Genomic DNA, 22,483 nt, shown 5'->3' on the forward strand with positions numbered 1-22,483 from the left:
AAGAAGAGTACCTTAATGGAAATAACATTGGAACAACCACAACTAAACAAAACAAATGCCTAGAGCAATCAATTCATGGACTTGTTGCAAGGTGGAGGATATGATACAAAGGCTAGTATGCTTGATGAAGGTTCTTCGATGGATGGAAACATAGCCACGAATCAACAACATGGTCTACAACATGACCTGAATACAATAGCAGTATGCTGCATGATGAAGGTCTCCAATGGATGGTAACATAGACACTAATCAACAAGATTCTCGGCCAACAACCAAAACTCTTTTACAAAATGTCTACCTCACAAAGTATTCAAATGGTAAGAAATATAGGATGGATTTAATCAAACATTGTCCTAATTTTGGGAGTCATATTTTTATTTATTCCTTTACCCTAATTTAAGCCTCCCCTCCCTCCCTCATGTACACATTAAGAAAAATTGAAAAATGTTTGTCTTTTTTTTTTTGGCAAAACTCACAATCGTGAGTGGATTACATTAACAACACAAAAGAATTACAATTACTAGTCATGCTCGTGTCGAGCCATGACATCTTCCAACAATCATGAATACATCGACTAACAGGGGGGACCACCCCACGGAAATTTCCAAGAATGAGTACCATTTACATGCAAAATTATATCCCAAATGAGAAAGAGATTCAAATCAATGGAATTCAAGAATGCTTGCTTTGTTACATGCATGACCTTTTTGTTTTGGGGGGGGGGGGGGGGGGGATGGGTTTGTAATTAGAAGGTGGTGCAACGAGCAGGGAGGCCTGTGGATGGGTCAACGAGAACAAGCTCATTGAGCTTGCAAGGGAGCACATCTTGTTGTAGTTTAGCACCAGCCTCCTTCAACCCTTTGAGGGAAGCATGTTGATTGAAAAGGTTGATGACGGGCAGCTTGAATGTCAGTGGTAGCTTGCCTTGTGGAAGTAGACTCCAATAGTCTTGCTTCATCAATGGTACCACAAAGTCCTCCACCTTATGCTTTACCACATTGTCTGTCGCACTTATGTGTGCTCCGGGCTCCATATGATTGGTTGAAAAGCTCTGCTGATTTGGAAAATTTGGATACAATGCCACATACCCCCTCAAATACATCATGTCTATCAAGAACTTCTTCCATGATGCTTGCCATCCGTTTGTCCTCGACCTTGGTATTTGCACATCGTTTGCCTTTGCATCTACCGTGTATCGCATTGCCATGTATGCATAGAATTCCCTCCAGTGCTTTGGGAAGAAGAGAGCACCCCAACTACAAGGCAGTTGGTGCAAGTATGGTGTGTTTGGGTGTATGTCCTTGAAGAAATCAGTTGCGTTCCATCTTGGCCGTTCTTTGACTACCTCGACAAGCCTAGGTGAGTATAAAGCAATGGCACTAAGCTCAGGGAGAGACCCGAATGGACTGTAGTGATAATTCAATAGAGAAGACTTGAGCCAAATATAGTAATAAGGGGAGACCTCTATATCATCTTCTAGGAGAAGTCCGTAGTCATGATCATCTTTTGGGTACCAACTTTCACTCACAGCTCTAATTAAACCTCCTTGTACGATCCTTCTTCGTAGCATTTTTGGCCCATGTGGCCAATTGTAGCTCTCTACCAAGTTTAGAGTCTCCTTGTCCACCTTGGTATCCATATTGAAGGAGAGGGGAATCTCATCTCCCAAATAGTAAGCCTCACTTAAAGCGTTTAAAAGTCTCTTTAATGAGTAAGCTCTGTTTTGAGTAATTATGTTAACTGATATCCTCATGGTTCTCCAATCTGCAAAAAGAAGAAAAAGTGCTTCAATTGAAAGCATCTCTTGCTCCACAAGCAAATCAAAATTGCTCAAAATTCAATGGAAAGTGTAGCTACCCTGTGAAAATTATGTTACAAGCAGAAAGTAGAATATGTTTCCTATGTTGAGAAAAAGCATGATAAGATTTCTCTTGTTGCTATCAAAAGAAGCATGATAAGATTTCTTGTAATATTTGCTTCTTTAAAAAAAAGATTTTTTGTAATGCTTGTTCATTTTCTTTTAGATCAACAAAATGACTAAGAGTGAGTTGGCTATATGTGAATAATTTATTTCGTAAAAAGAAGCCATTAGAAGCTTGTAATATAATTTCTTTCGAAGCTTATATTTTAATTTCTTTTGGATAAAAACTTTTAGTTCTTTGCTTTTGCTCTCTGTGTGTGTTTGGTGTGTGTGTGTGTGTGTGTTTTTTGGGATGAGACAAAGCAAAAGAGGAGAGATTTTTTAAAATCTTTTGATATAAACTATAATTTTTCATAGCTTTTGTTCTAATTTTCTTTTTCTCTCTAAATGTAAAGGGTAGGCCATTTTGAGGTCTAATACTTGCTATTTCAAATGTGTCAGGTGGTAGTTACAAACAAGGGCCATCCATAGTATGGTAGGATAGCTCGATCACGCCCACTCACCCACATCGTCATGTCCCAAGGGAAGCGAAGCCAAGCTTCGAATGGCTTTATAAAAAAAAGGATAGCTCGATCAAACTATGAGGCCACACTTTGCACTCGTTCAAGGGGGAAGGAGCATGTTTTTAGGATTTGACTCACCTCCCAACTCTTTCACCTTCCTACTAGCAACAATGAAAATTAGCTCATGATGAAAACTTTCCAAATGGTAAAACATATTTGATCAATAGGTACATCGAACATCAACATGCAAGAGCGTCGATATGTATAGAGACCAATCCTAAATAGAGACGCACAAGAGGACGCACACCCGAGGCATTTCACACAAGGAATGTGAGAAGGGACATATGTATCGCAAAGTCTACATGGAGTGGACCAAAATGGCATGAAAGAAATAGAAATAATATTATGGATTGCCAACAAGATTATGTCTATTGTCACTTGTTCTTCTTGTAGCTGACATATGCAAAGAAGTAAGTCTTCTAATCACAAGGTCCTACCAAAGGGTCTACTCTTATGTGTTAAGTATGGAGCCTGATTTACCCTTGTAATTTTCTGTGGTAAAAGCGCACATTTGTAAGGCCCCCATTATGAGGAGAAGCCATTGTGCGTGAAGGAAAATCACTCACCGGAAACAAAAATTTTTACGGACAAGAATCAGGGGCAACTTTAGAGGCCTCGGGGGCGGAGGCCCCCCAGACTTTTTTTCGTCGGAATATTATGGCCGGAAGGTAGCCGGAAAGTGGTCGGAAAACAACCGGTCGGTTGGCCGGTGGACGGTAGTCAATGGCCGATGGCCGGTGGTCGGAAGTCAATGGCCGGTGGACGGTAGTCAATGGCCGATGGCCGGTGGTCGGAAGTCAATGGTCGGTGGCCTGTGGTCGGAAGTCAATGGCCGGTGGCTGGTGGCCAAATTCAAAAGCGGACTTGTCTTCTCAAGGGTGGCCACACATGGGCGGATTAAAGGGTCCGATTTGGACTTATTCGCACAAGGGCGGCTACACACGGCTACACATGGCTATCTCTCATTAGAGAGGGCAGCCCTTTTGGCCTATAAAAGGAGTCCATTTCTACACACATTTCATAGTGTGAAGTTGATGCAACAAGGTGAGTGTGAGGTGGTGAGAGTGAAGCAAGGCGGGAGCTCTATCAAGGGTTTAATCCCTTTGTAAACTACTTCTTCTTTTGAAGTGCTAAAGCCATTGAGTGGCTGCTTTCCCGTGGACGTAGCCCACATTGGGTGAACCACGTATATCGTGTGTACTCTCTCTCTCTCTACTCTATAATCTCTTGTGTGTGAAATCTATCTCTCTCCATTAAGTAATCTACTAAATAATCTATTTGGCTAAGTCTTATTTTCTAACAACTGGTATCAGAGCAAGGTTTGCTCGTAGCTAAATTATCTCAAGGAAAGGATTCCTTGAATTGAGTGGGAGTTATGGCGGAGGAAGGGAAGCTCAAGATTGAGAAGTTCAACGGCAAAAACTACCAACGTTGGAAGATGCAGATTGAAGACTATCTCTACCAGAAGGACCTCTATTTGCCACTAGGCGGTCTTGCGAAGAAGCCCGCAACAATGGCAGATGAAGCATGGATTGTCCTTGATCGAAAGGCACTGGGAACAATCCGGTTAAGCTTGGCGTCAACGGTGGCCTTCAATGTTTCGGAGATGAAGACCATGGAGGACTTGATGAAGTCACTTGACGACTTCTACGAGAAACCATCGGCATCCAATAAGGTATTTCTTATGAAGCGCTTGTTTAATCTAAAGATGGCAGAGAATGGTTCAGTTGCAGAACACCTAAATGACTTTAACACAAACATAAGTCAACTTCGATCAGTGAAAATCAATTTCGATGACGAAGTGCGAGCTCTCCTTATACTATCATCTCTACCGGATAGTTGGGACAGCCTTGTGATGGCTGTAAGTAATTCTATCTCTGGCACAAATACTCTTAAGTTTGATGATGTTGTGGGTATTCTCCTAAGCGAGGAAATGCGAAGGAGAAGCACAGGAGAATCATCAAGTGCTGCACTATCAGTGGAAACAAGAGGAAGGCCTAAGGAGAGGTTCAAAAACCAAAAGGGTCGTGATCGCTCAAGGCGGAGCAAGTCACGCACAAAGTCAGTTCTTGAATGTTGGAACTGCGGCAAAAAGGGCCACGTCAAGAAGGATTGCTGGTCCAAGAAGAAGAAGGAGACACAGTCTCAAGACAACAAGACAACATCGGAGGCCAATGTGGCAGGTAAAGTAGAGCAAGATGCTCTAATTCTCTCATTAGACAATGTGTCTAATTCCTGGATAGTAGATTCCGGGGCTTCATTCCATGCGACACCACACAAGCAACATTTCCAAGACTACACCAAAGGTAATTTTGGGTATGTATACTTGGGAGATGATGAAGCTTGTGAGATTGTCGGCAAAGGTACAGGTTCTGTCAAAACTGCTAACGGAAATGAATGGAAGCTTAAAGATGTTAGGCATGTTCCTTCTCTTCGCAAAAATTTGATCTCTACAGGACAATTGGACGATGAAGGTCATAACATTGCATTCGGAAACAAACGGTGGAAGATCTCAAAGGGATCTTTGGTGGTTGCCGAGGGAGAAAAAGTCGGTACACTTTACTTGTGTACTGTTAGGACGCAACCTTCAGCTTGTGCAGCAACTACAGAAGTTGACAGTGCGGTGTGGCACTACCGACTTGGGCATATGAGTGCCAAAGGAATGCAAATCCTTCAAACAAAGAAGCTTCTACCAGGTTTGAAAGAAGTGGACTTAGAGTTCTGTGAAGATTGTGTTTATGGTAAACAAAAGAGGGTAAAATTTCAAAAATCAGGAAATGAAAGAAAAAATAAAAAACTTGAGTTGGTTCATTCTAATGTTTGGGGTCCTACAAGTACACCATCACTTGGTGGCTCATTGTACTATGTAACATTCATAGACGATGCGAGTAGAAAAACATGGGTTTATGTCATGAAGAATAAATCCGATGTATTTTCCATATTTCAAAGGTGGAAAGCCTTTGTGGAAAATAAAACAGGTACCAAGGTTAAATGCCTCAGATCCCACAATGGAGGCGAATATTGCAGCCAAGCTTTTGAAAGATTTTGTGCTAGCAATGGCATTCGGAGGCAAAGGACAACCCTAAGGACACCTCAAGAAAATGGGATTTCGGAAAGGATGAACAGGACAATCATGGAACGAGCACGAAGCATGCGGCTACATGCAGGCCTACCGCTTGAGCTTTGGGCGGAATCTGTAAGTACGTCTGTGTACTTAATCAATCGGTCACCCTCAACGGCATTGGATGGGGGAGTTCCAGAAGAGGCATGGACAGGTAAACCGGTGAATTATGCATTTCTCAAAGTGTTTGGGTGTGAGGCTTTCATGCACATAGATAGAAGCCTAAGATCAAATCTAGATGCAAAGTCCAAAAAGTGTTGCTTCATTGGCTATGGAGAAGGAGACTTTGGGTATCGCCTATGGAATCTTGAAGATGGTAAAATCTTAAGGAGTAGGGATGTAATTTTTAACGAAAAAAATATGTACAAAGATTACTTGGAAAGAAAACAAACAAAAGAAACAGGTGATGAGTACATGGAGCTTGAGGACGGTGAAGACTCAAGGACTGCAAACGGTGACAATGTGCAACAACGTCAACCAAATGAGGAGCCTCAACCTATTCCCCGAAGATCTACAAGAGCAAGTAGACCTCCAGAAAGGTTTTTTCCTTCCTTCCACCATCTCTTGATCTCAGATTCTGGAGAGCCGGAATCATACGAAGAAGCTATGCAACATGAATCCAAAGAACAATGGACGAAGAGCATGCAAGTGGAGATGGACTCACTACATTGCAACCAAACATGGTAGTTGGTTGAGTTGCCTAAAGGTAAGCGGGCACTTCAAAACAAATGGGTGTACAAGCTGAAGGAAGAAGAAGGTGGGAAGAAAAGGTACAAGTCTAGGCTTGTGGTAAAAGTTTTTTCTCAAAAGAAAGGTATTGACTTCAATGAAATATTTTCTCCTGTTGTAAAAATGAACTCAATTAGGCTTGTCTTAAGCCTTGTGGCTGCTCATGATCTAAATCTCGAGCAAATGGATCTAAATACGGCATTCTCTCACGGTGACTTAGAGGAGGAAATCTACATGCTTCAACCAAAGGGGTATGAAGTAAAAGGTAAGGAGAAAATGGTTTGCAGATTAAAGAAGATCTTGTATGGTTTAAAGCAAGCATCAAGACAATGGTACTTGAAGTTTGATCGATGGATGTTGGATCATGGATTCACAAGATGCAACTCGGATCACTACGTCTACACGAAGAATTTGGGAGATGGGAAATTCATCATCCTAATGTTGTATGTTGATGACATGTTGATTGCAAGTGCTAACATGCAGGACATCAAAGACCTAAAAGAGGAGCTGTCCAAATCTTTTGCAACGAAAGATTTAGGTGCTGCAAAGAGGATACTTGGTATGAAAATATCAAGGGACAGGACGAAGAAGACAATAAAGCTATCTCAAGAAGATTACATCAAGAAGGTACTAGAAAGGTTTGCAATGCAAAATGCAAAACCAGTTTCTACACCTTTGGCTGGTCATTTTAAACTAACGAAGGATATGTGTCCGAAGACACAAGAGAAGATAGCCTATATGTCTAAAGTTCCATATGCTGCAGCGGTAGGTTCTCTAATGTATGCTATGGTCTGGACAAGGCCAGACATTGCACATGCAGTGGGAGTTGTGAGTAGGTTCATGGACAACCCAAGTAAAGAGCATTGGCAAGCTGTGAAGTGGATACTTAGGTATTTAAAAGGGACAACAACAAATGCTTTGTATTTTGGAGGAACTGATATTTTTCTAGAAGGGTATGCTGATGCAGATATGGCAGGTAACAAAGATACTCGAAGGAGCACTACTGGCTATGTGTTCACGGTTGGAGGCACAGCAGTAAGCTGGGCTTCAAAGCTGCAGAAAGTGGTTTCACTTTCTACCACGCAAGCAGAGTATGTAGCAATGACGGAGGCAAGTAAAGAAATTCTGTGGCTTCACAGATTCTTAGAAGAGCTTGGATTCAAACAAGACAATTGTGTCTTGTACAGTGATAGCCAAAGCGCTATCCATCTTGCGAAGAACTTAGCCTTTCATTCAAGGACAAAGCACATTGAGGTGAGATATCACTTCATACGCACTCTTTTGGAAGAGGGACAGCTAAAGCTAGCAAAGGTGCATACAAGTGAAAATCCTGCAGACATGTTTACAAAGGTGGTCAACAAGGAGAAGTTGAGCTTTTGCTCATCTTCAATCGGCATTCAAGGATAAAAAGCCAGAATGGAAAGCAGTCACAGGTTTGGTTTGGAGATCAGTCTCCAAGTGGGAGATTGTTAAGTATGGAGCCTGATTTACCCTTGTAATTTTCTATGGTAAAAGCGCACATTTGTAAGGCCCCCATTATGAGGAGAAGCCATCGTGCGTGAAGGAAAATCACTCACTGGAAACCAAAATTTTCACGGACAAGAATCAGGGGCAACTTTAGAGGCCTCGGGGACGGAGGCCCCCGAGACTTTTTTTCGCCGGGATATTATGGCCGGACGGCGGCCGGAAAGTGGTCGGAAAACAACCGGTCGGTTGGCCGGTGGCCGGTAGTCAATGGCCGATGGCCGGTGGTCGGAATTCAATGGCTGATGGCCTGTAGTCGGAAGTCAATGGCCGGTGGCTGGTGGCCGAATTCAATGGCCGGTGGCCGAATTCAAAAGCGGACTTGTCTTCTCAAGGGCGGCCACACATGGGCGGATTGGAGGGTCCGATTTGGACTTATTCGCACAAGGGCGGCTACACATGGCTGTCTCTCACTAGAGAGGGCAGCCCTTTTGGCCTATAAAAGGAGGCCATTTCTACACACATTTCATAGTGTGAAGTTGATGCAACAAGGTGAGTATGAGGTGGTGAGAGTGAAGCAAGGCGGGAGCTCTATCAAGGGTTTAATCCCTTTGTAAACTACTTCTTCTTTTGAAGTGCTAAAGCCATTGAGTGGCTGCTTTCCCGTGGACGTAGCCCACATTGGGTGAACCACGTATATCGTGTGTACTCTCTCTCTCTCTCTCTCTACTCTATAATCTCTTGTGTGTGAAATCTATCTCTCTCCATTAAGTAATCTACTCAAAAATCTATTTAGCTAAGTCTTATTTTCTAACATTATGATCTTCCAATCCATATATAGGATGAACTTTTGGCCCATTGTCATAACACTCCATTTTGTAATCAGCCAACTATGTATCCCACTCTAATATTTTTTCCTAGGCTTATCATGCTAAGCTCAAAAATTTAAGAAGAGAATATGTAAAAAATACAAAGGGTCCAATATCCATCTTAGAGACGCCCATAGTATATTATTAGAATCCCCTCTTATGCCTCCTTCCACCTGCACCACTAGATGAGAAATTTGAAAGCAAATTAACTCATATTCATGCTTTACAATCTGTTTATAAAAAATCTTAAGAACACGATGAGGCCAACGCCATATTAGGGTGACGCCAAACCACCATCCACGCATTTACATGCCTGCTTCTCAAAGGTAATGCCCTTGGAAATGGCCAACACTCACTGCAGTGTGTAATCTGTCTTATGGAGTGGTCATGCAAAGCACAATTCTCAGTTAGTTTTGTGGATAACTATGTTTCATGCATAGTCACATGGTGAATTAGTTATTTGGCATTTTGATTGCCAATTTTGGCATAGTTACACTTCTAATTGTATAAGAGAGAAGTATGCATTGTGTGACTACATCCTTCTTACACCAACATTGATCCTCTTTACGGAATAGTTGTGGTGGGCCTCTTCATCGATCTGTGGGTCGCCCTCGCTACAAAGGCTTAAGAGGACTCTCCCATAGGCCCTTTAAAGGCGCATGTAAGGGGCCCTCCAAAACTTTGAAAAGTGCCCCGTACTCCCTCTTTTTGTTGAAGGGTCCCCATCCTACAATTTTGTGGTGAGCACGGAGTGCTAACTTTTAGAGCTAGGGGTGCCTAAGGGCTAGGTCCACTGGGCATTGCTCTCCTGTGATCCAGCTAGAGTAGGCGGTTGCTGCTAGGTAAAGTCAATGGCAACTCGCCTCATGAATAGGCTCAAATCGCTAGTCAAGAGCTCAAAAAATTGGTGGACTAGAGGCGACAGCTTGAAAAGCCGGGCGGCAACTCTACGGAGGTAGAAGACGACAAAGGGATGCACAGCTTTTCATGCTGATTTGATAAGAAGAGAGAGAAGAGTCGGGTTGCAAGATAGCGGGTGTATGTGACCTAGATCTAAACCAACCCCCACAAAAATAAAACACCTTTTCAACCTACAATTTTAGGTATCCAAGTTGCCGACCTTTATTAAAATAGAAACTTTAGATCTTGATGAATAACTGGATGATGGATGGATTAAGGGGATGATGGATGGATTAAGGGGCAGTGACTAGCCTAAGCATTTGGGGGGCCCTCAAATGGAGAAAAGGCCCTTCAACGAAAAGCTCTTTTAAAGGGGTTATGGGAGCTCTAAGGTAAAGGGGTCGATATAAGGCCACTTAAAACATGGGGCCAATAGAAGGACATTCAATTTGAATGATTTGAAATATTTGCGAGGATCGACAATTTTCAATGAAATTGATACCAAAAGATAGGTCATATCAAGCTTTTGCCATTCTCAATGCCATCCCAATCATAATTCCCATATATTTTGATAATATTTTCCATTTACTTCTAAGGTGGCCTTGTTATGGACAGGTCCCTTATTGGCCTAAGCTACCCCATGTATCAGAATCACATGCAACCTTTTAGGCTTTTGGTGAGACGGCACATTGGCACTTGTTGAGGATGGCAAAGGCTCTATGATAGTAATTGTATAGCCGTTCGCCTCCCTCAAGATGATCAAGGACACATACACACAGAGATCTTTTCTTATGAATCGAAGGTTCAAACTTCACCCATTTCAAGACAAATTGTTACTCTTAAGGAAGAAGAGAGACATACCGCGCAGAGTGTCGAGCTTGAGATCTGCGATCCACAGGGCGTGAGGGATGGATTTTCGGGGCAGAAGCGCCAGCGAGGTATGCTTGCCTGTGTGGCGGGAAGTGGCGAGCGCCAGCGCCTCCGCCACGCTCTTTGGAGTATCCGCCAATGCGATCACAAGCGCCGGATTGTGAATAGCCAACAGCCCCTTCATGCTTGAGTAAATTTCCTGCAGCAGAGACACCTCCCCTTGATTCCCTTCCGCGGACACCGATCCCACCTCCAGGTCAAACACTCGAAACCGCCGCTCTTTGCAAGCGGCCACAGGCCACCCCACCTTCTTCACTGCCTCCTCACATGGACAGTGTACCCCTCCTGATACCACAAGAAACGCCTTTGTCGCTGGCGTCGAATAATACCTGGAGATTAGTGGTGCCAAGTCTGCTGCCTCCGCAACCGAGTGCGCATACATGAGTACATCACATTCTTGTGGGTGCATTGCTGCCCATTGTGTTATGTACCCCTTGCTTAATGCCCTCCACCATTGGTTATCCCTCACCTCCACCACATCCTTGAATATCACTGTAGTTTCGGCAATTTGCGCCAGCCGGTGCTCACCATCTCCCCACGAATCCTTGTCGATGGGATTAATCGGCATGACAAAAGATGAGGCCTCTCTGTACTTTTGTAGCTGGTAGCTGGACATTTACAAATTGCACATGCCAAAAGTCAATACAGAAGTAAGCTCCAACCACATAGAGAGAGAGAGAGAGAGAGAGAGAGAGAGACCTCAAATGGAGATCTTCGCCAGTCGCAAATGTGAACGGGGTCTCGATGAAGAGGGCCTTCACATGCTCAGCAGAAAGAAACCAAGAGCTGGAAAGAAAATCGACTTGCACAATACGGTGGACCATAATGTCATACGCAGGGTCCGGCATGTAAAGCCCAGCCTCTTTGACCCCATACTTTCTATAGCTAGGAAAGCTGAAGTCTTTCTGCCTGAAGGGAAGTACCCTGCCTATGCTCCCCAGCACTGCATTGCCATATTTCTTTGTGCCCGCCGTGTGTGTAAGTATCTTCAACATCTTCCTCCCGGGTATCATATCGTCATCCAATATATACACATAGTCTGCTCCCTCTGCTTGCAAAGCCACTTGGAACCGCCCATAGTACTTAAAATCATACGATGAGCTCATAAAGCTTATTCTAGAATCATTGTATTGCTCCACTATTGCCCTCAGTTTGGCCTCATTCGGACTTTTGAACGCTAGTATCCACACGCTGTGGAATGGTAGCGTCTGTTTACGCAAAGCTTCTAGTTGTGCACATAATGTTTTCCTTTTGAAATGGTTCAAAATGACAGTAACCTTCGGGGGCGGGCCTTTATCCCACTTGGAAGGCATGGCCATGAGCTCCTTGAGAGTCTCACATCCCCTGGTTCTGCTTTGAAAGGCCAATATTTCCTTGAAGAGCTCTTGCTTCAAGGTGAACATTTTGGTGTCAGAAGACTTCTTCTGATCAAAGCTGATGGTCTCAAATTCACATGCACTCTCACCGGCCTCTAGAACTTCAAGGTATCCATGTCTAGAGGAGTCTGAGCTGACTAAAGCAGTCCACTGCTTCACCACTTTAGAAGCCCAAGAGAAGTGAGGCTGTATTTTGGAGTCCATAGTTGGGCTCATGAAAAGGAAAAGCAAGATAGTTGCATAGATGGCAAAGCCGAATTGCAAGCAAGTCAAGCTTATTACTATTTTCTTGTCTGAGGCCGGTCGAGATCTGGTAGGTTTCCCCTTGGTGGTGCTTGCAGGAAGATGGGTATTATTATTAAGCAGTCTTTTGATGGCTTGCTCTGCACCCATGGCTTATAATGTCTACTAGCAAGAATCCCTCTAGGCGAGTAATGTCACTAGCAAGGATGCAAGCACAAGGATCATAATTGTTCAATTAATTGAGGAAGTAAAAGTAAGAATTTAAATATGAATGCAGCACTAAATTGAGTACTTTAGGGCAAATGTGGCAGAGAATATTATGGAATAATATAATTTATTGCAAAAAATGAAATCCAAGACTTAGTGAAGGTCAAGGAGATGCTGATGAGAAGTAGCATTACTGAATGGATGTATGTATGTGTAGAGAACTATTGGAGAGAGACTCATACAGAGCTCCAGAGAGCTTTGTCTCGAGCTCTCCCTTCCTGCTTGCCTGCATATATATGGCTTACACAGCCACATATATGATAGCATAAATTTTTGCGTCATGTGCATGCCAATCTATTGAAACCGCTTTGTCAGTAGCTTGCAAGCTTTTTTCTCCTGAACGTCCTTCCTGGCCGAGGCTGCAGCTGGTTCGTCGAGCACTATACTATATATATATTACTGCCAATGTATTGCACATGTGACACGCCACGATGCCCTTACGACCATGAAAGCTTGGATTGTATTTGCTCGCGCTAATTGTACACGACATAGGCATGCCGCATACGTTGTCCAAATTGGAGGGACTGCACTACTGAGTACTAGAGGGATGGAAAAAAGTGAGAGAGAAGCATCAAACAGAATCTCTCTCTCTCTCTCTCTCTCTCTCTCTCCCCCTTTTTTTTCAGTGTCCTCGCAGACTCACATGATCACAAATTACTGTATGGCTAGGTAAAGGAAGGTCTCAACAGGGTTGAGGGGTCCAAATGAGGAAATTCGGGGGCCTTAGGGTGTTGATCAGCAAGATGGTCAGATGCTCCTCTACATGTGAGGGTGGATTAATGGCTATCTAGTGAGAGTAGGTGGGTAAAATTATGCCTTGTAAAAAAACAGAGGGTTGAATGAAGAGATGCCCAATCCTCCATGACGTGTACAAACTACACCTTTTGTGGGTGTCATACAGGACCATTGGTGGGATGGGCACTTACTTCTAATGTTCCCCTAGGTGATGTGGCAAGTTCCACTCAATTTCTAATAGGCGTCGGATGCTATCCACTCTATTTGCCTCTTCATCTCGTATAAAATTGGTCACTAGGCCTATAATTTCATCTTCAGTTGGCAAGCTGGATTAGGGGAGACACCTATGTCAGGCATAGAGGCATAGGCTAGGCATGCCAAAGGTTGTTATCCTCCTCGGAGGGACCTAGGTTCAACGCTTGGGGCAATGACTACTTCTACCATCATGCAGGCTACTTCCAAATCTTGCATGAGAGGAGGCTTCACAATGCTGAGTGGTTCTCTGTAGGCTCCGCCGGGGGGGGGGGGTTCACTATATATAAAACCTATATATCACGCTATTTATAAAGCCCCTTAGTTGTGAATTTTTTTTCAAGATCATTTTTTCAACACCCTTTTGTATGTAAATCTGTGAGAACTTACAGAATAAAATAATCCCTACTACTGAACCCATGTGATAGGCATTGTTTAATCATAGTGACCCCCCCAAGTTTGCAGGCTCCTCTCTTCTTGCTTGGGGCATCAACATGCTCGGTGGCACGACATCACCACACCCATAGTGGTGACCCGAGTTGCCCATCGACTTTCTTGCGCTGGCCCCGACTGCTCTTGGTGCTCTTCATGCTTTTAGAGCCAGATAGTGGTGCTCAAGCCTTCTGGAAAGGAGATGCCTCTTTTCGAGAGTCGGTAGGTGGTGTTGAGGTTGCCTCAACAATGGTACAATTTACAAATTAGCATGAAAAGAGAGATGTTGTAAGAAATGTGAAAAACAATTTACCTATTGAGTAGGAGAAACAATATCCCTGAAGGAGTGGTAAATTACTAGCTATACCATATCAAAGTGAAAGATTACAAAATTTCAAAAGTTTCTCAAAACTTATGCATAGTTCACGGGTGGTCAATAGCCAAATTTGCTTGCAAAAATAAGTTGAAGCTGATGTATTTGTAGAGCATGGTGGAGTAAACTAGATTATTGAGAGATGGGCTATATGTTGTATAATGAGGGTCTTTTAACTGCAAGGTTAATCAAAATGTGTTATGTAATGAGGGGAAGCTTCTAACTGTGAGGTTAATCAAAATGTTTAAGTAGCTAGTGTGGTGGTTGGGACAAAAGTTGTTGCCGTTTTCTAGATTGTCCAATCTTTTCCAATCGATGCTTTTGCGCAAAAGCATGGTATGGTTGGTCCACATGCAATGCTAGTAGAAGCAAATCTTGGGTAGAGCCACCTTCCCATAAGATTGATCGTAATTGTTGCTCAAAATGTTGTTGTTGAACCTCCCAAGTTTGTCTTGAAATTCGTGCTTGTTGTGCCTTTGTTCGCCTTTGTCGAGCAGCATCCCTATCTGCTTGTGTTTGCTACCTTTTCTTCTCTTTTTCCAACCTTTTGTCTTCCTTTGCTTTAGCAATTTCCTCCTCCTTCATTGTTTTTCCTTCATGCTTCCAATATATTGGTGTGAAATGAGAATCAAACTATTAGTGTAGTCAACAAATGCCTCGCAATGTACCTGCCTAATGCAAACCTTTGTTGGAGGGACTTGAAGAAGATTTATAATGCGATCATGATCTTCGGTGGTTTTGTTTTGAGTTGAATAAGAGGGTGGGATGTTTTCATCAGCAAACAGTTGATTTTGAGCTTCAACGGCTGGTGAAGTTGAGGCATTTTGATGATGAAGACATTTGCTTTGCTGGTTAGCTACATGTGAAGTTGTAAAATGCCTTCTTGGTGGTTCTTCAAATTCTATGATGTCTTCTTGCTCTAGAAGTTGAGTGAAACTTAGCTCATGTCTGACATGCTCTTGTGCTGCAAACATGCTTACTTCGAATTGTGTTTCCATGTCGTTCAAAGCCATGATGGCCTCATCCTCTATCTCATCTTGCAGTGGTGTAGTTGGCACTTTAGAAACATTCTTTTCAATGGCATGCTCTAGAATGTCTCTTCAGTTGATGTAATAACATGGCATACCTTTGAAGTCTAGTGCAGATGGATTAAAGGGCTAGATGTTGGTCGCCTTGAACCCTACCTTGATGTTTGATTCAATGAAAGAGGTCTTGATAGTCTTTGTCACAATACTTGCCAATTTCACTTTTGAAGCTTGTCATGAGGTTGTTCTTTGTTGCCATATGTCTCTCTCTTTGCAAAACTCAACCTTCAATTACTTGAAGATAGAAACATCCAAGGGATGTAATTTGTGTGAGGTGTGTGCTGGTAATGTCACTATGTCAATCTCTACTGCTTGTGCTTGTTGAACAACCTCTAGTGATACATGGTTGCCATGGCCATCAAGTATCAATAGTTGTCTGCTACTCTTTACAATGCTTTTGGTGATTGCATTATCAAAATATTGAAGCCATGCTTTGAAAAGTTCTCCTGTCAACCAAGCCTTTGTTTGCATTGACATTGCCACTCCTTCTTCACAATCTTGAATGTGATTTCTTGTTATGTGGATGCCTTTGAAAATGTAGTACGACGGAATGGATTGTCTAGCAGAATTCACGTAGCACAATATGGTCATCCATTCTCTGGAATCACATGTGATTGGGTAAACAAATTTTAAACCTTTCTTCACCAAAACCTTCATCCCCTTGTCTCTAGAGCCTTGAAATCATGTTTTGTCCGCATTGCATATGTTGGTCAATGGGTAGCTGTGGTCACTGTAGAGCTTTTGTAGTTTTTCATGAAGAGACTTCACTATGTCAAGGAAAAATCGTGTGGCTCTTGATTGTTCCAGTCCCTCCGCGACTGTATAATCTAGTGAAGGGTGTCACTTTCAAAAGCTATCCCACCAACTTTTTCCTAGAATACCATTTAAAAATAAAGTGCGCCTTTGAGTCTCACATCCATAATTGATACGCCATGTCCTGATTCTCCCTTCATGTAGATCCATTGAACTAGATCTTTCTCTTCTTCTTTTGATAGTTGCATCGGTGGAGCTCGCTTTTAGTTTAAGCTCTTCCTTCCTCCCAATTTGAAATGCCAGTTCTGCTAATGCCAGATTCTAATGAGAAGTTGTGTAAGGACATGACATTCTCTCTTGCTCCAAGTGCTCTCGCCATGTCTTCTTCGGTCCATTCGAATTGTGTGAACTTTTTACTCCTTGGCGGCAAGTTCAGAGACTCTTGGATACCTTGACAAGCTAGATGAGTAGATTTTTAGAGAGGCACTTCTTGTTGTGGTGAATTCTTTGGCTTAGGGAACGTGGGCCTAGACATGAGATCAAGAGGAGGTGTTTTTGTTGGTTTGCGCTTTTGTGAAGAGGCTTTAGTTGATGGCTCGGTGACTCTTCTCGGCATTACTGTTAAGTTCTTTTAAAGAGGTTGTATTGTGCGATGCACATTTTAAATGCTTGATAGATGTATTTGTGCGTGTTGACCATGGCGGTATGGTTTGCTTTCCCTTTGCCATACTGCTCCTGCACATTGAAGTTTGAAATGGAATCAATACATGATTATGAATTAAAGGACTAGAGTGATTTGAATGAATTTATGAACCAGAAAACTTAAACTTGCGGTTAATTGGAGGTTGTGCTACTCGAGAGTGTCTTGGAGAAGGTGAACATACTCCTTTAATGAAAACTTGTGCTTGGGAGCTAGTTGGCAAAGGGCTTATTGATGGATTGGTCAGTGTTGGAGTAGGAGTCGGAGGTGGTGCTTGAGTTGGAGTGGATGAAGTTGTAGCCTTGCGGCAAATGAACAGAGCGTTCTTGCACAGCAGCTTGCAAAGGAAAACAGGCATTACATGCACTTGCCCACAACAGCAAACACGAGCTCCATTCTTACGAAGCAAGAGTGATGTACAAATAAAGCCTTCAAGTGTTGGATGTCGCTCAATTTAGACATGCCTTGCATTTGAAAGGTGAAGAGGTTGCCATGAATAGTTCTCTGGCATTGTCTATCGCAAAGCCACTTTGTAAGATTATTATGGATAGGTGGATTGATGCTCTATTTGGTTCACTGGTATGAGAAGTACGAGCTAGCTGGTGCTAGTGATCGGGGTTTTTTGTTTTCAGCTTGTGCTCGTTGTTCATGTAGTTAGGTCATTATGGATGGTTGCAGGTTTAGGATCATGGAGGGATAGACTGTTGTGAAGGTGGTAGTAAAGAGGACTGCTCAAGGAAGAACTGGGGTCTTATAAAGAGGGAAGATGGTTCTTCTGGTTATAGACAAGGAAAGTATTCTAATCAGTTGGCTTGTCTCATCAGAACGAGTGTAGTCCATGCGTGTGCTTGTTTGTGAGATGTGTTGCTTTCTATAGATAATCGAAGTTTTTAATTTTAATTGGAGTGGCCCATTTGCATTGTGATTGTTGAGAATATGCTTATTGCAGGTTGTGGCTTATGAGCGCGCACTGCTCGATATGATGAAGGTGGTCGCAATGTTGGATTTGGCATGGATCCTCATGAGTCTTGGGGCATTATGGAAGCGTTTGATGCGTGGCAGATCGTGAAACTAGTTTGGATTGTGAAATTTTCAGATGCAATCGATGCATGTAATTAAAACAAAGAGGCACGTTGTAAAGTCATACTTCTTTTGGGTCTTATTAATTTGTTTTTTCCCTATTGTACCCAATATCTGTCCCACTACTGGTACCCGAACACTTATTGGCCCCTTTACCCTACGATAGAAGGCCAGAAAAGTAATTAATAACACCCAAAAGTAGTACGCTTTTACAACGTGCCTCTTATTTTAATTACATGCATCGACTGAATCTGAAAACTTCACAATCCAAACTAGTTTCATATTCAACCGTCACGCATCAAAAACTTCCATAATGCCCCAAGACACATGAGGATCCATGCCAAATCCAACATTGCACCCACCTTTAGCATATCCAACATTGTGCATTCATAAGCCACAATCCGCAATAAGCACATTCTTAGCAATCACAATGCAAATGGGCCACTCGAATTAAAATAAAAGAACTTCGATTATCTACAGAGAGCAACACATCTCAGAAACAAGCACACGCATAGACTACACTTGGTTTCTTCAATACCACCTTCACAACAATGTATCCCTCCATCATCCCAAACTTGCAACCATCCACAATAACCTCTTGCATCCCACACTTGCAACCACATGAACAACTTGCACAAGCTGAAAATAGTAGAAACCCTAATTACATGCACTAGCTAGCCCATACTTCTCATACCAGTGAACCAAATAGAGCATCAATCGGCCACCTATGCACAATAATCTTACAAAGTGGCTTTGCAACAGACAATGCCACAGAAACATTCATGGAAACCTCCGAACCTTGCGAATGCAAGGCATGTCTAATTGAGCAACATCGAGCACTGGAAGGCTTGCTTTGTACATCACTCCTGCTTCAAAGAATGGAGCTCGTGTTTGCTGTTCTAGGAAAGTGCATGTAATGTCCGTTTTCCGTTGCAAGATGCCGTGCAAGACAGCTCCATTCATTTGTCCCAAGGCTACAACTTCATCCACTCCAACTCCAACTCCATCACCACCTCCAACTCCAACTCCAACACTGACCAATCCAACAATAAGCCCTTCTAAACTAGCTCCCAAGTGCAAGTTTTCATCAAAGGAGTATGCTCACCTTCTCCAAGACACTCCCAAGTAGCACAACCTCCAATTAACCTCAAGTGTAAGTATTTTGGTTCATAAATCCATTCAAATCACTCTAGTCCTTTAATTCATAATCATGTATTAATTTTGTTAAACTTCAATGTGCAGGAGCAGTATGGCAAAGGGAAATCAAACCATACCACCACGGTCAACGCGCACAAACACATCTAGCAAGCATTTAAAATCTGCATTGCACAACACAACCTCTTTAAAAGAACTTAACAGTAATTCCGAGAAGAGAGTGGTTGAACCATCAACTAAAGCCTCTTCACGAAAGCGCAAATTAGCAAAAACACCTCCTCTTGCTCTCATGGCCAGGCCAACATTCCCCAAGCCAAAGCATTCACCACAACCAAAAGTGTCTCTCAAAAAATCTAGTCATCTAGCTTCTCAAGGTAACCAACAGTCTTTGAACACGCCGCCAAGGAGTAAAAAGCGCACACAATTTCAATGGACTGAAGAAGACATGGCGAGAGCACTTGGAGCAAGAGAGAATTTCATGTCCTTACACAAATGCTCATTGCAATTTGGCAAGAAGAGAAAGCTCCAGTTCAATGAATCTACATGCAAGGAGAATCCGGACATGGCGTATACTTTATGGATATGAGACTCAAAGTGGAAGAAATTTTTCAAGCAAAACAAACTTTGGTTTCAAATAAGTTGGTGGGATAGCTTTCGAAAGCGACACCCTTCACTAGTTTTTAGAGTCGTGGAGGGATTGGACCAATCAAGAGCCACATGATTTTGACCTGACATAGTGAAGTCTCTTCATGACAGTCTACAAAATCTCTACAATGACCATAAGTACCCACCGACCAACATATGGAATGCAAAAGAAATAGGATTTCAAGGCTCTGGAGACAATGGGATGAAGGTTCCAACGTAGAAAGGTGTAAAATATGTCTACGCAATCACATGTGACTCCAGAGAATGAATGACTATATTGTGCTCCGTGAATGCTACTGGACAATCCATTTCATCGTACTACATTTTCAAAGGCAGCTGCATAACAAGCAATCACATTTAAGATTCTGAAGAAGGAGCGGCAATGGAAATGCAAAAGAAGGCTTGGATGACATGAGAACTTTTCAAAGCATGGCTTCAACATTTTGATAATGCAGTCACCAAAAGCATTGGAAAGAGTAGCAAACATCAAGATAATTGATGGCCATGGTAGCCATGTATCACTAGAGTTTATTCGACAAGCACAAGTAGCAAGGATTGACATAGTGACATTACCAGCACACACCTCACACAAATTATATCCTCAGACGTTTCCGTCTTCAAGTCATTGAAAGTTGTGTTTCACAAAGAGAGAGACATATGGCAACAAAGAACAACCTCATGAAAAGCTTCAAAAGCGGAATTGGCAAGTATTGTGGCAAAGACTGTCAAGACCTCTTTCACTGAATCAAACATCAAGATAGGCTTCGAGGCAACCGGCATCTGGCCCTTTAATCCATCTGCACTAGACTTCAAAGGTATGCCATGTTATTACATCAACTTAAGAGACAACCTAGAGCATGCCTTTCAAGAGAATGTTTCTCAGTGCCGACTACACCATTGCAAGATCAGATAGAGGATGAGGCAATCATGGCTTTGAACAACATGGCAACACAATTCGAAGTAAGCATGTTTGCAGCACAGGAGCATGTCAGACATGAGGTAAGTTTCACTCAACTTCTAGAGCAAGAAGAAATCACAGAATTCATCATCAAAGTGCCTTAGCTTTACCACCCATTGAAGCTCAAAATCAACCATTTGCTAATGAAAACATCCCACCCTCTTCTTCAACTCAAAACAAAACTACCAAAGATCATGATTGAATTATATATCTTCTTCAAGTCCCTCCAACAGAGGTTTGCATTAGGCAGGTACATCGCGAGGCATTTGTTGACTAGACTAATAGTTTGATTCTCACTTCGGACCAATATATTGGAAACATGAATGCAAAAACAACGAAGGAGGAGGAAATTGCTAAAGCAAAGGAAGACAAAAGGTTGGAAAAAGAGAAGAAAAGACAGCAACACAAGCAAATAGGGATGATGCTCGACAAAGGCGAAGAGAGGCACAACAAGCATGACTTTTAAGAAAGACTTGGGAGGTTCAACAACAACATTTTGAGCAACAATTACGATCAATCTTATGGGAAGGTGACTCTACCCAAGGTCTGCTTCTACGAGCATTGCATGTGTACCAACCATACCATACTTTTGGGTGAAAACATTGATTGGAAAAGATTTGACAATCTAGACAATGGCAACAACTTTTGTCCCAACCACCGCATTAGCTACAAGTTGGCCCAATCTACTTACACATTTTGATTAACCTCTCAGTTAGAAGCTTCCCCTCATTACATAGATTAACCACGAAGTTGAAAGCCCCTCATGAAACAACATCTAGTCCATCTCTCAATAATCTAGTTTACTCCACCATGCTCTACAAATACATCAACTTCAACCTATTTTTGCAACCGAATTTTGGCTATTGACCGCCCGCGAACTATGCATAAGTTTTGCGAAACTTTTGAAATTTTGTAATCTTTTACTTTGATATGGTATAGCTAGTAATTTACCACTCCTTCAGGGATATTGTTTCTCCTACTCAATAGGTGAATTGTTTTTCACATTTCTTTCAAGAATCTCTCTTTTCATGCTAATTGTAAATTGTACCATTGTTGAGGCAACCTGAACACCACCTACAGACTCTCAAAATGAGGCATCTCCTTTCCAGAAGGCTTGAGCACCACTATCTGGCTCTGAAAGCATGAAGAGAACCAAGAACTGTCAGGGCCAATGCAAGAAAGTCAATGGGAAACTCGGGCAGCCACTGTTGGGTGTGGTATGCCGTGCCAACCAACAGGTTGATGCCCCAAGCAAGAAAAGAGGAGCTTGCAGAGAACCACCCTACATTGTGAAGCCTCCTCTTATGCAGGATTTGAAAGTAGCCTGCATGATGGCAGGAGTAGTCACAAAGTAGTCAGTGCCCCAAGGGCTGAACCGAGGTCCCTTCGAGGAGGAAAACAAGCCCTGGCATGTGTAGCGTGCGCCCCTACATCTGATTGATGCGTCTTGCCTAATGCAGCTCACCAATTGAAGATAAAATTATAGGCCTAGTGACCAATTTTATACAAGATGAGGAGGAAAATAGAGTGGATAGCATGTGACACCTTATTAAAACTTGAGTGGAACTTGCCACATCGCATCCCACCACTGGTCCTTTATGCCACCCACAAAAGGTGTAGTTTGTACACGTCATGGGGGATTTGTAATCTCTCCATTCAACCCTCTCTTAGGCCCCTTTACCCTACATATATTGCCTTCAAAGAAAATTAATGTTGTTACTTGTTAGAATAATCAAGTGTTTGGGAAAAATGTGTCTCAGCTTATTATCGTGCCGTTTTTAATTTCAAAAATGCCGGTTGAGGGCAAGTGGGAAAGGAGAAATTTCGCCCCAAAATAGAGAAAAATAGTGTAAAAACTCGAAAATTAAACCTAAGTTTCTAAAATTTCCTCTTGGCTAATTTGAGGAAAGGAATTCTCTCTCTCTCTCTCTC

The 22,483-nt window shown here is 42.5% G+C and overlaps 1 protein-coding gene and 1 pseudogene across 1 annotated transcript; both read right to left on the reverse strand.

Annotated features, from left to right (window-relative positions):
- Positions 1–601: 601 nt before the first annotated feature.
- Positions 602–12,642, reverse strand: LOC147457860 (uncharacterized). Its single transcript, XM_086512641.1, has 3 exons — positions 11,197–12,642; positions 10,429–11,105; positions 602–1,764 (listed from the first exon to the last, which is right to left on the reverse strand). Exons 1-3 carry the CDS (start codon positions 12,264–12,266, stop codon positions 746–748), a joined length of 2,766 nt encoding a protein of 921 aa, XP_086368767.1. The 5' UTR covers positions 12,267–12,642; the 3' UTR covers positions 602–745.
- A 2,242-nt stretch (positions 12,643–14,884) lies between these two features.
- Positions 14,885–15,917, reverse strand: LOC147457861 (MFS-type transporter clz9-like; annotated as a pseudogene).
- Between the last annotated feature and the right edge of the window lie 6,566 nt (positions 15,918–22,483).

The sequence above is a fragment of the Adiantum capillus-veneris genome, chromosome 5 (assembly GCF_014529385.1).
Source record: "Adiantum capillus-veneris isolate H3 chromosome 5, ASM1452938v2, whole genome shotgun sequence".
Taxonomy (NCBI): Eukaryota; Viridiplantae; Streptophyta; class Polypodiopsida; order Polypodiales; family Pteridaceae; genus Adiantum; species Adiantum capillus-veneris.

Bases quoted from the DNA above. Each gene is read 5' to 3' on its own strand.
- LOC147457860 (XM_086512641.1), bottom strand. From the start codon at position 12,266: ATGGGTGCAGAGCAAGCCATCAAAAGACTGCTTAATAATAATACCCAT. The intron at 11,106-11,196 runs GTCTCTCTCTCT...GTAAATGTCCAG, and splicing joins GGCGAAGATCTCCATTTGAG to CTACCAGCTACAAAAGTACA. The intron at 1,765-10,428 runs GTATGTCTCTCT...TTCTTTTTGCAG, and splicing joins CAAGCTCGACACTCTGCGCG to ATTGGAGAACCATGAGGATA.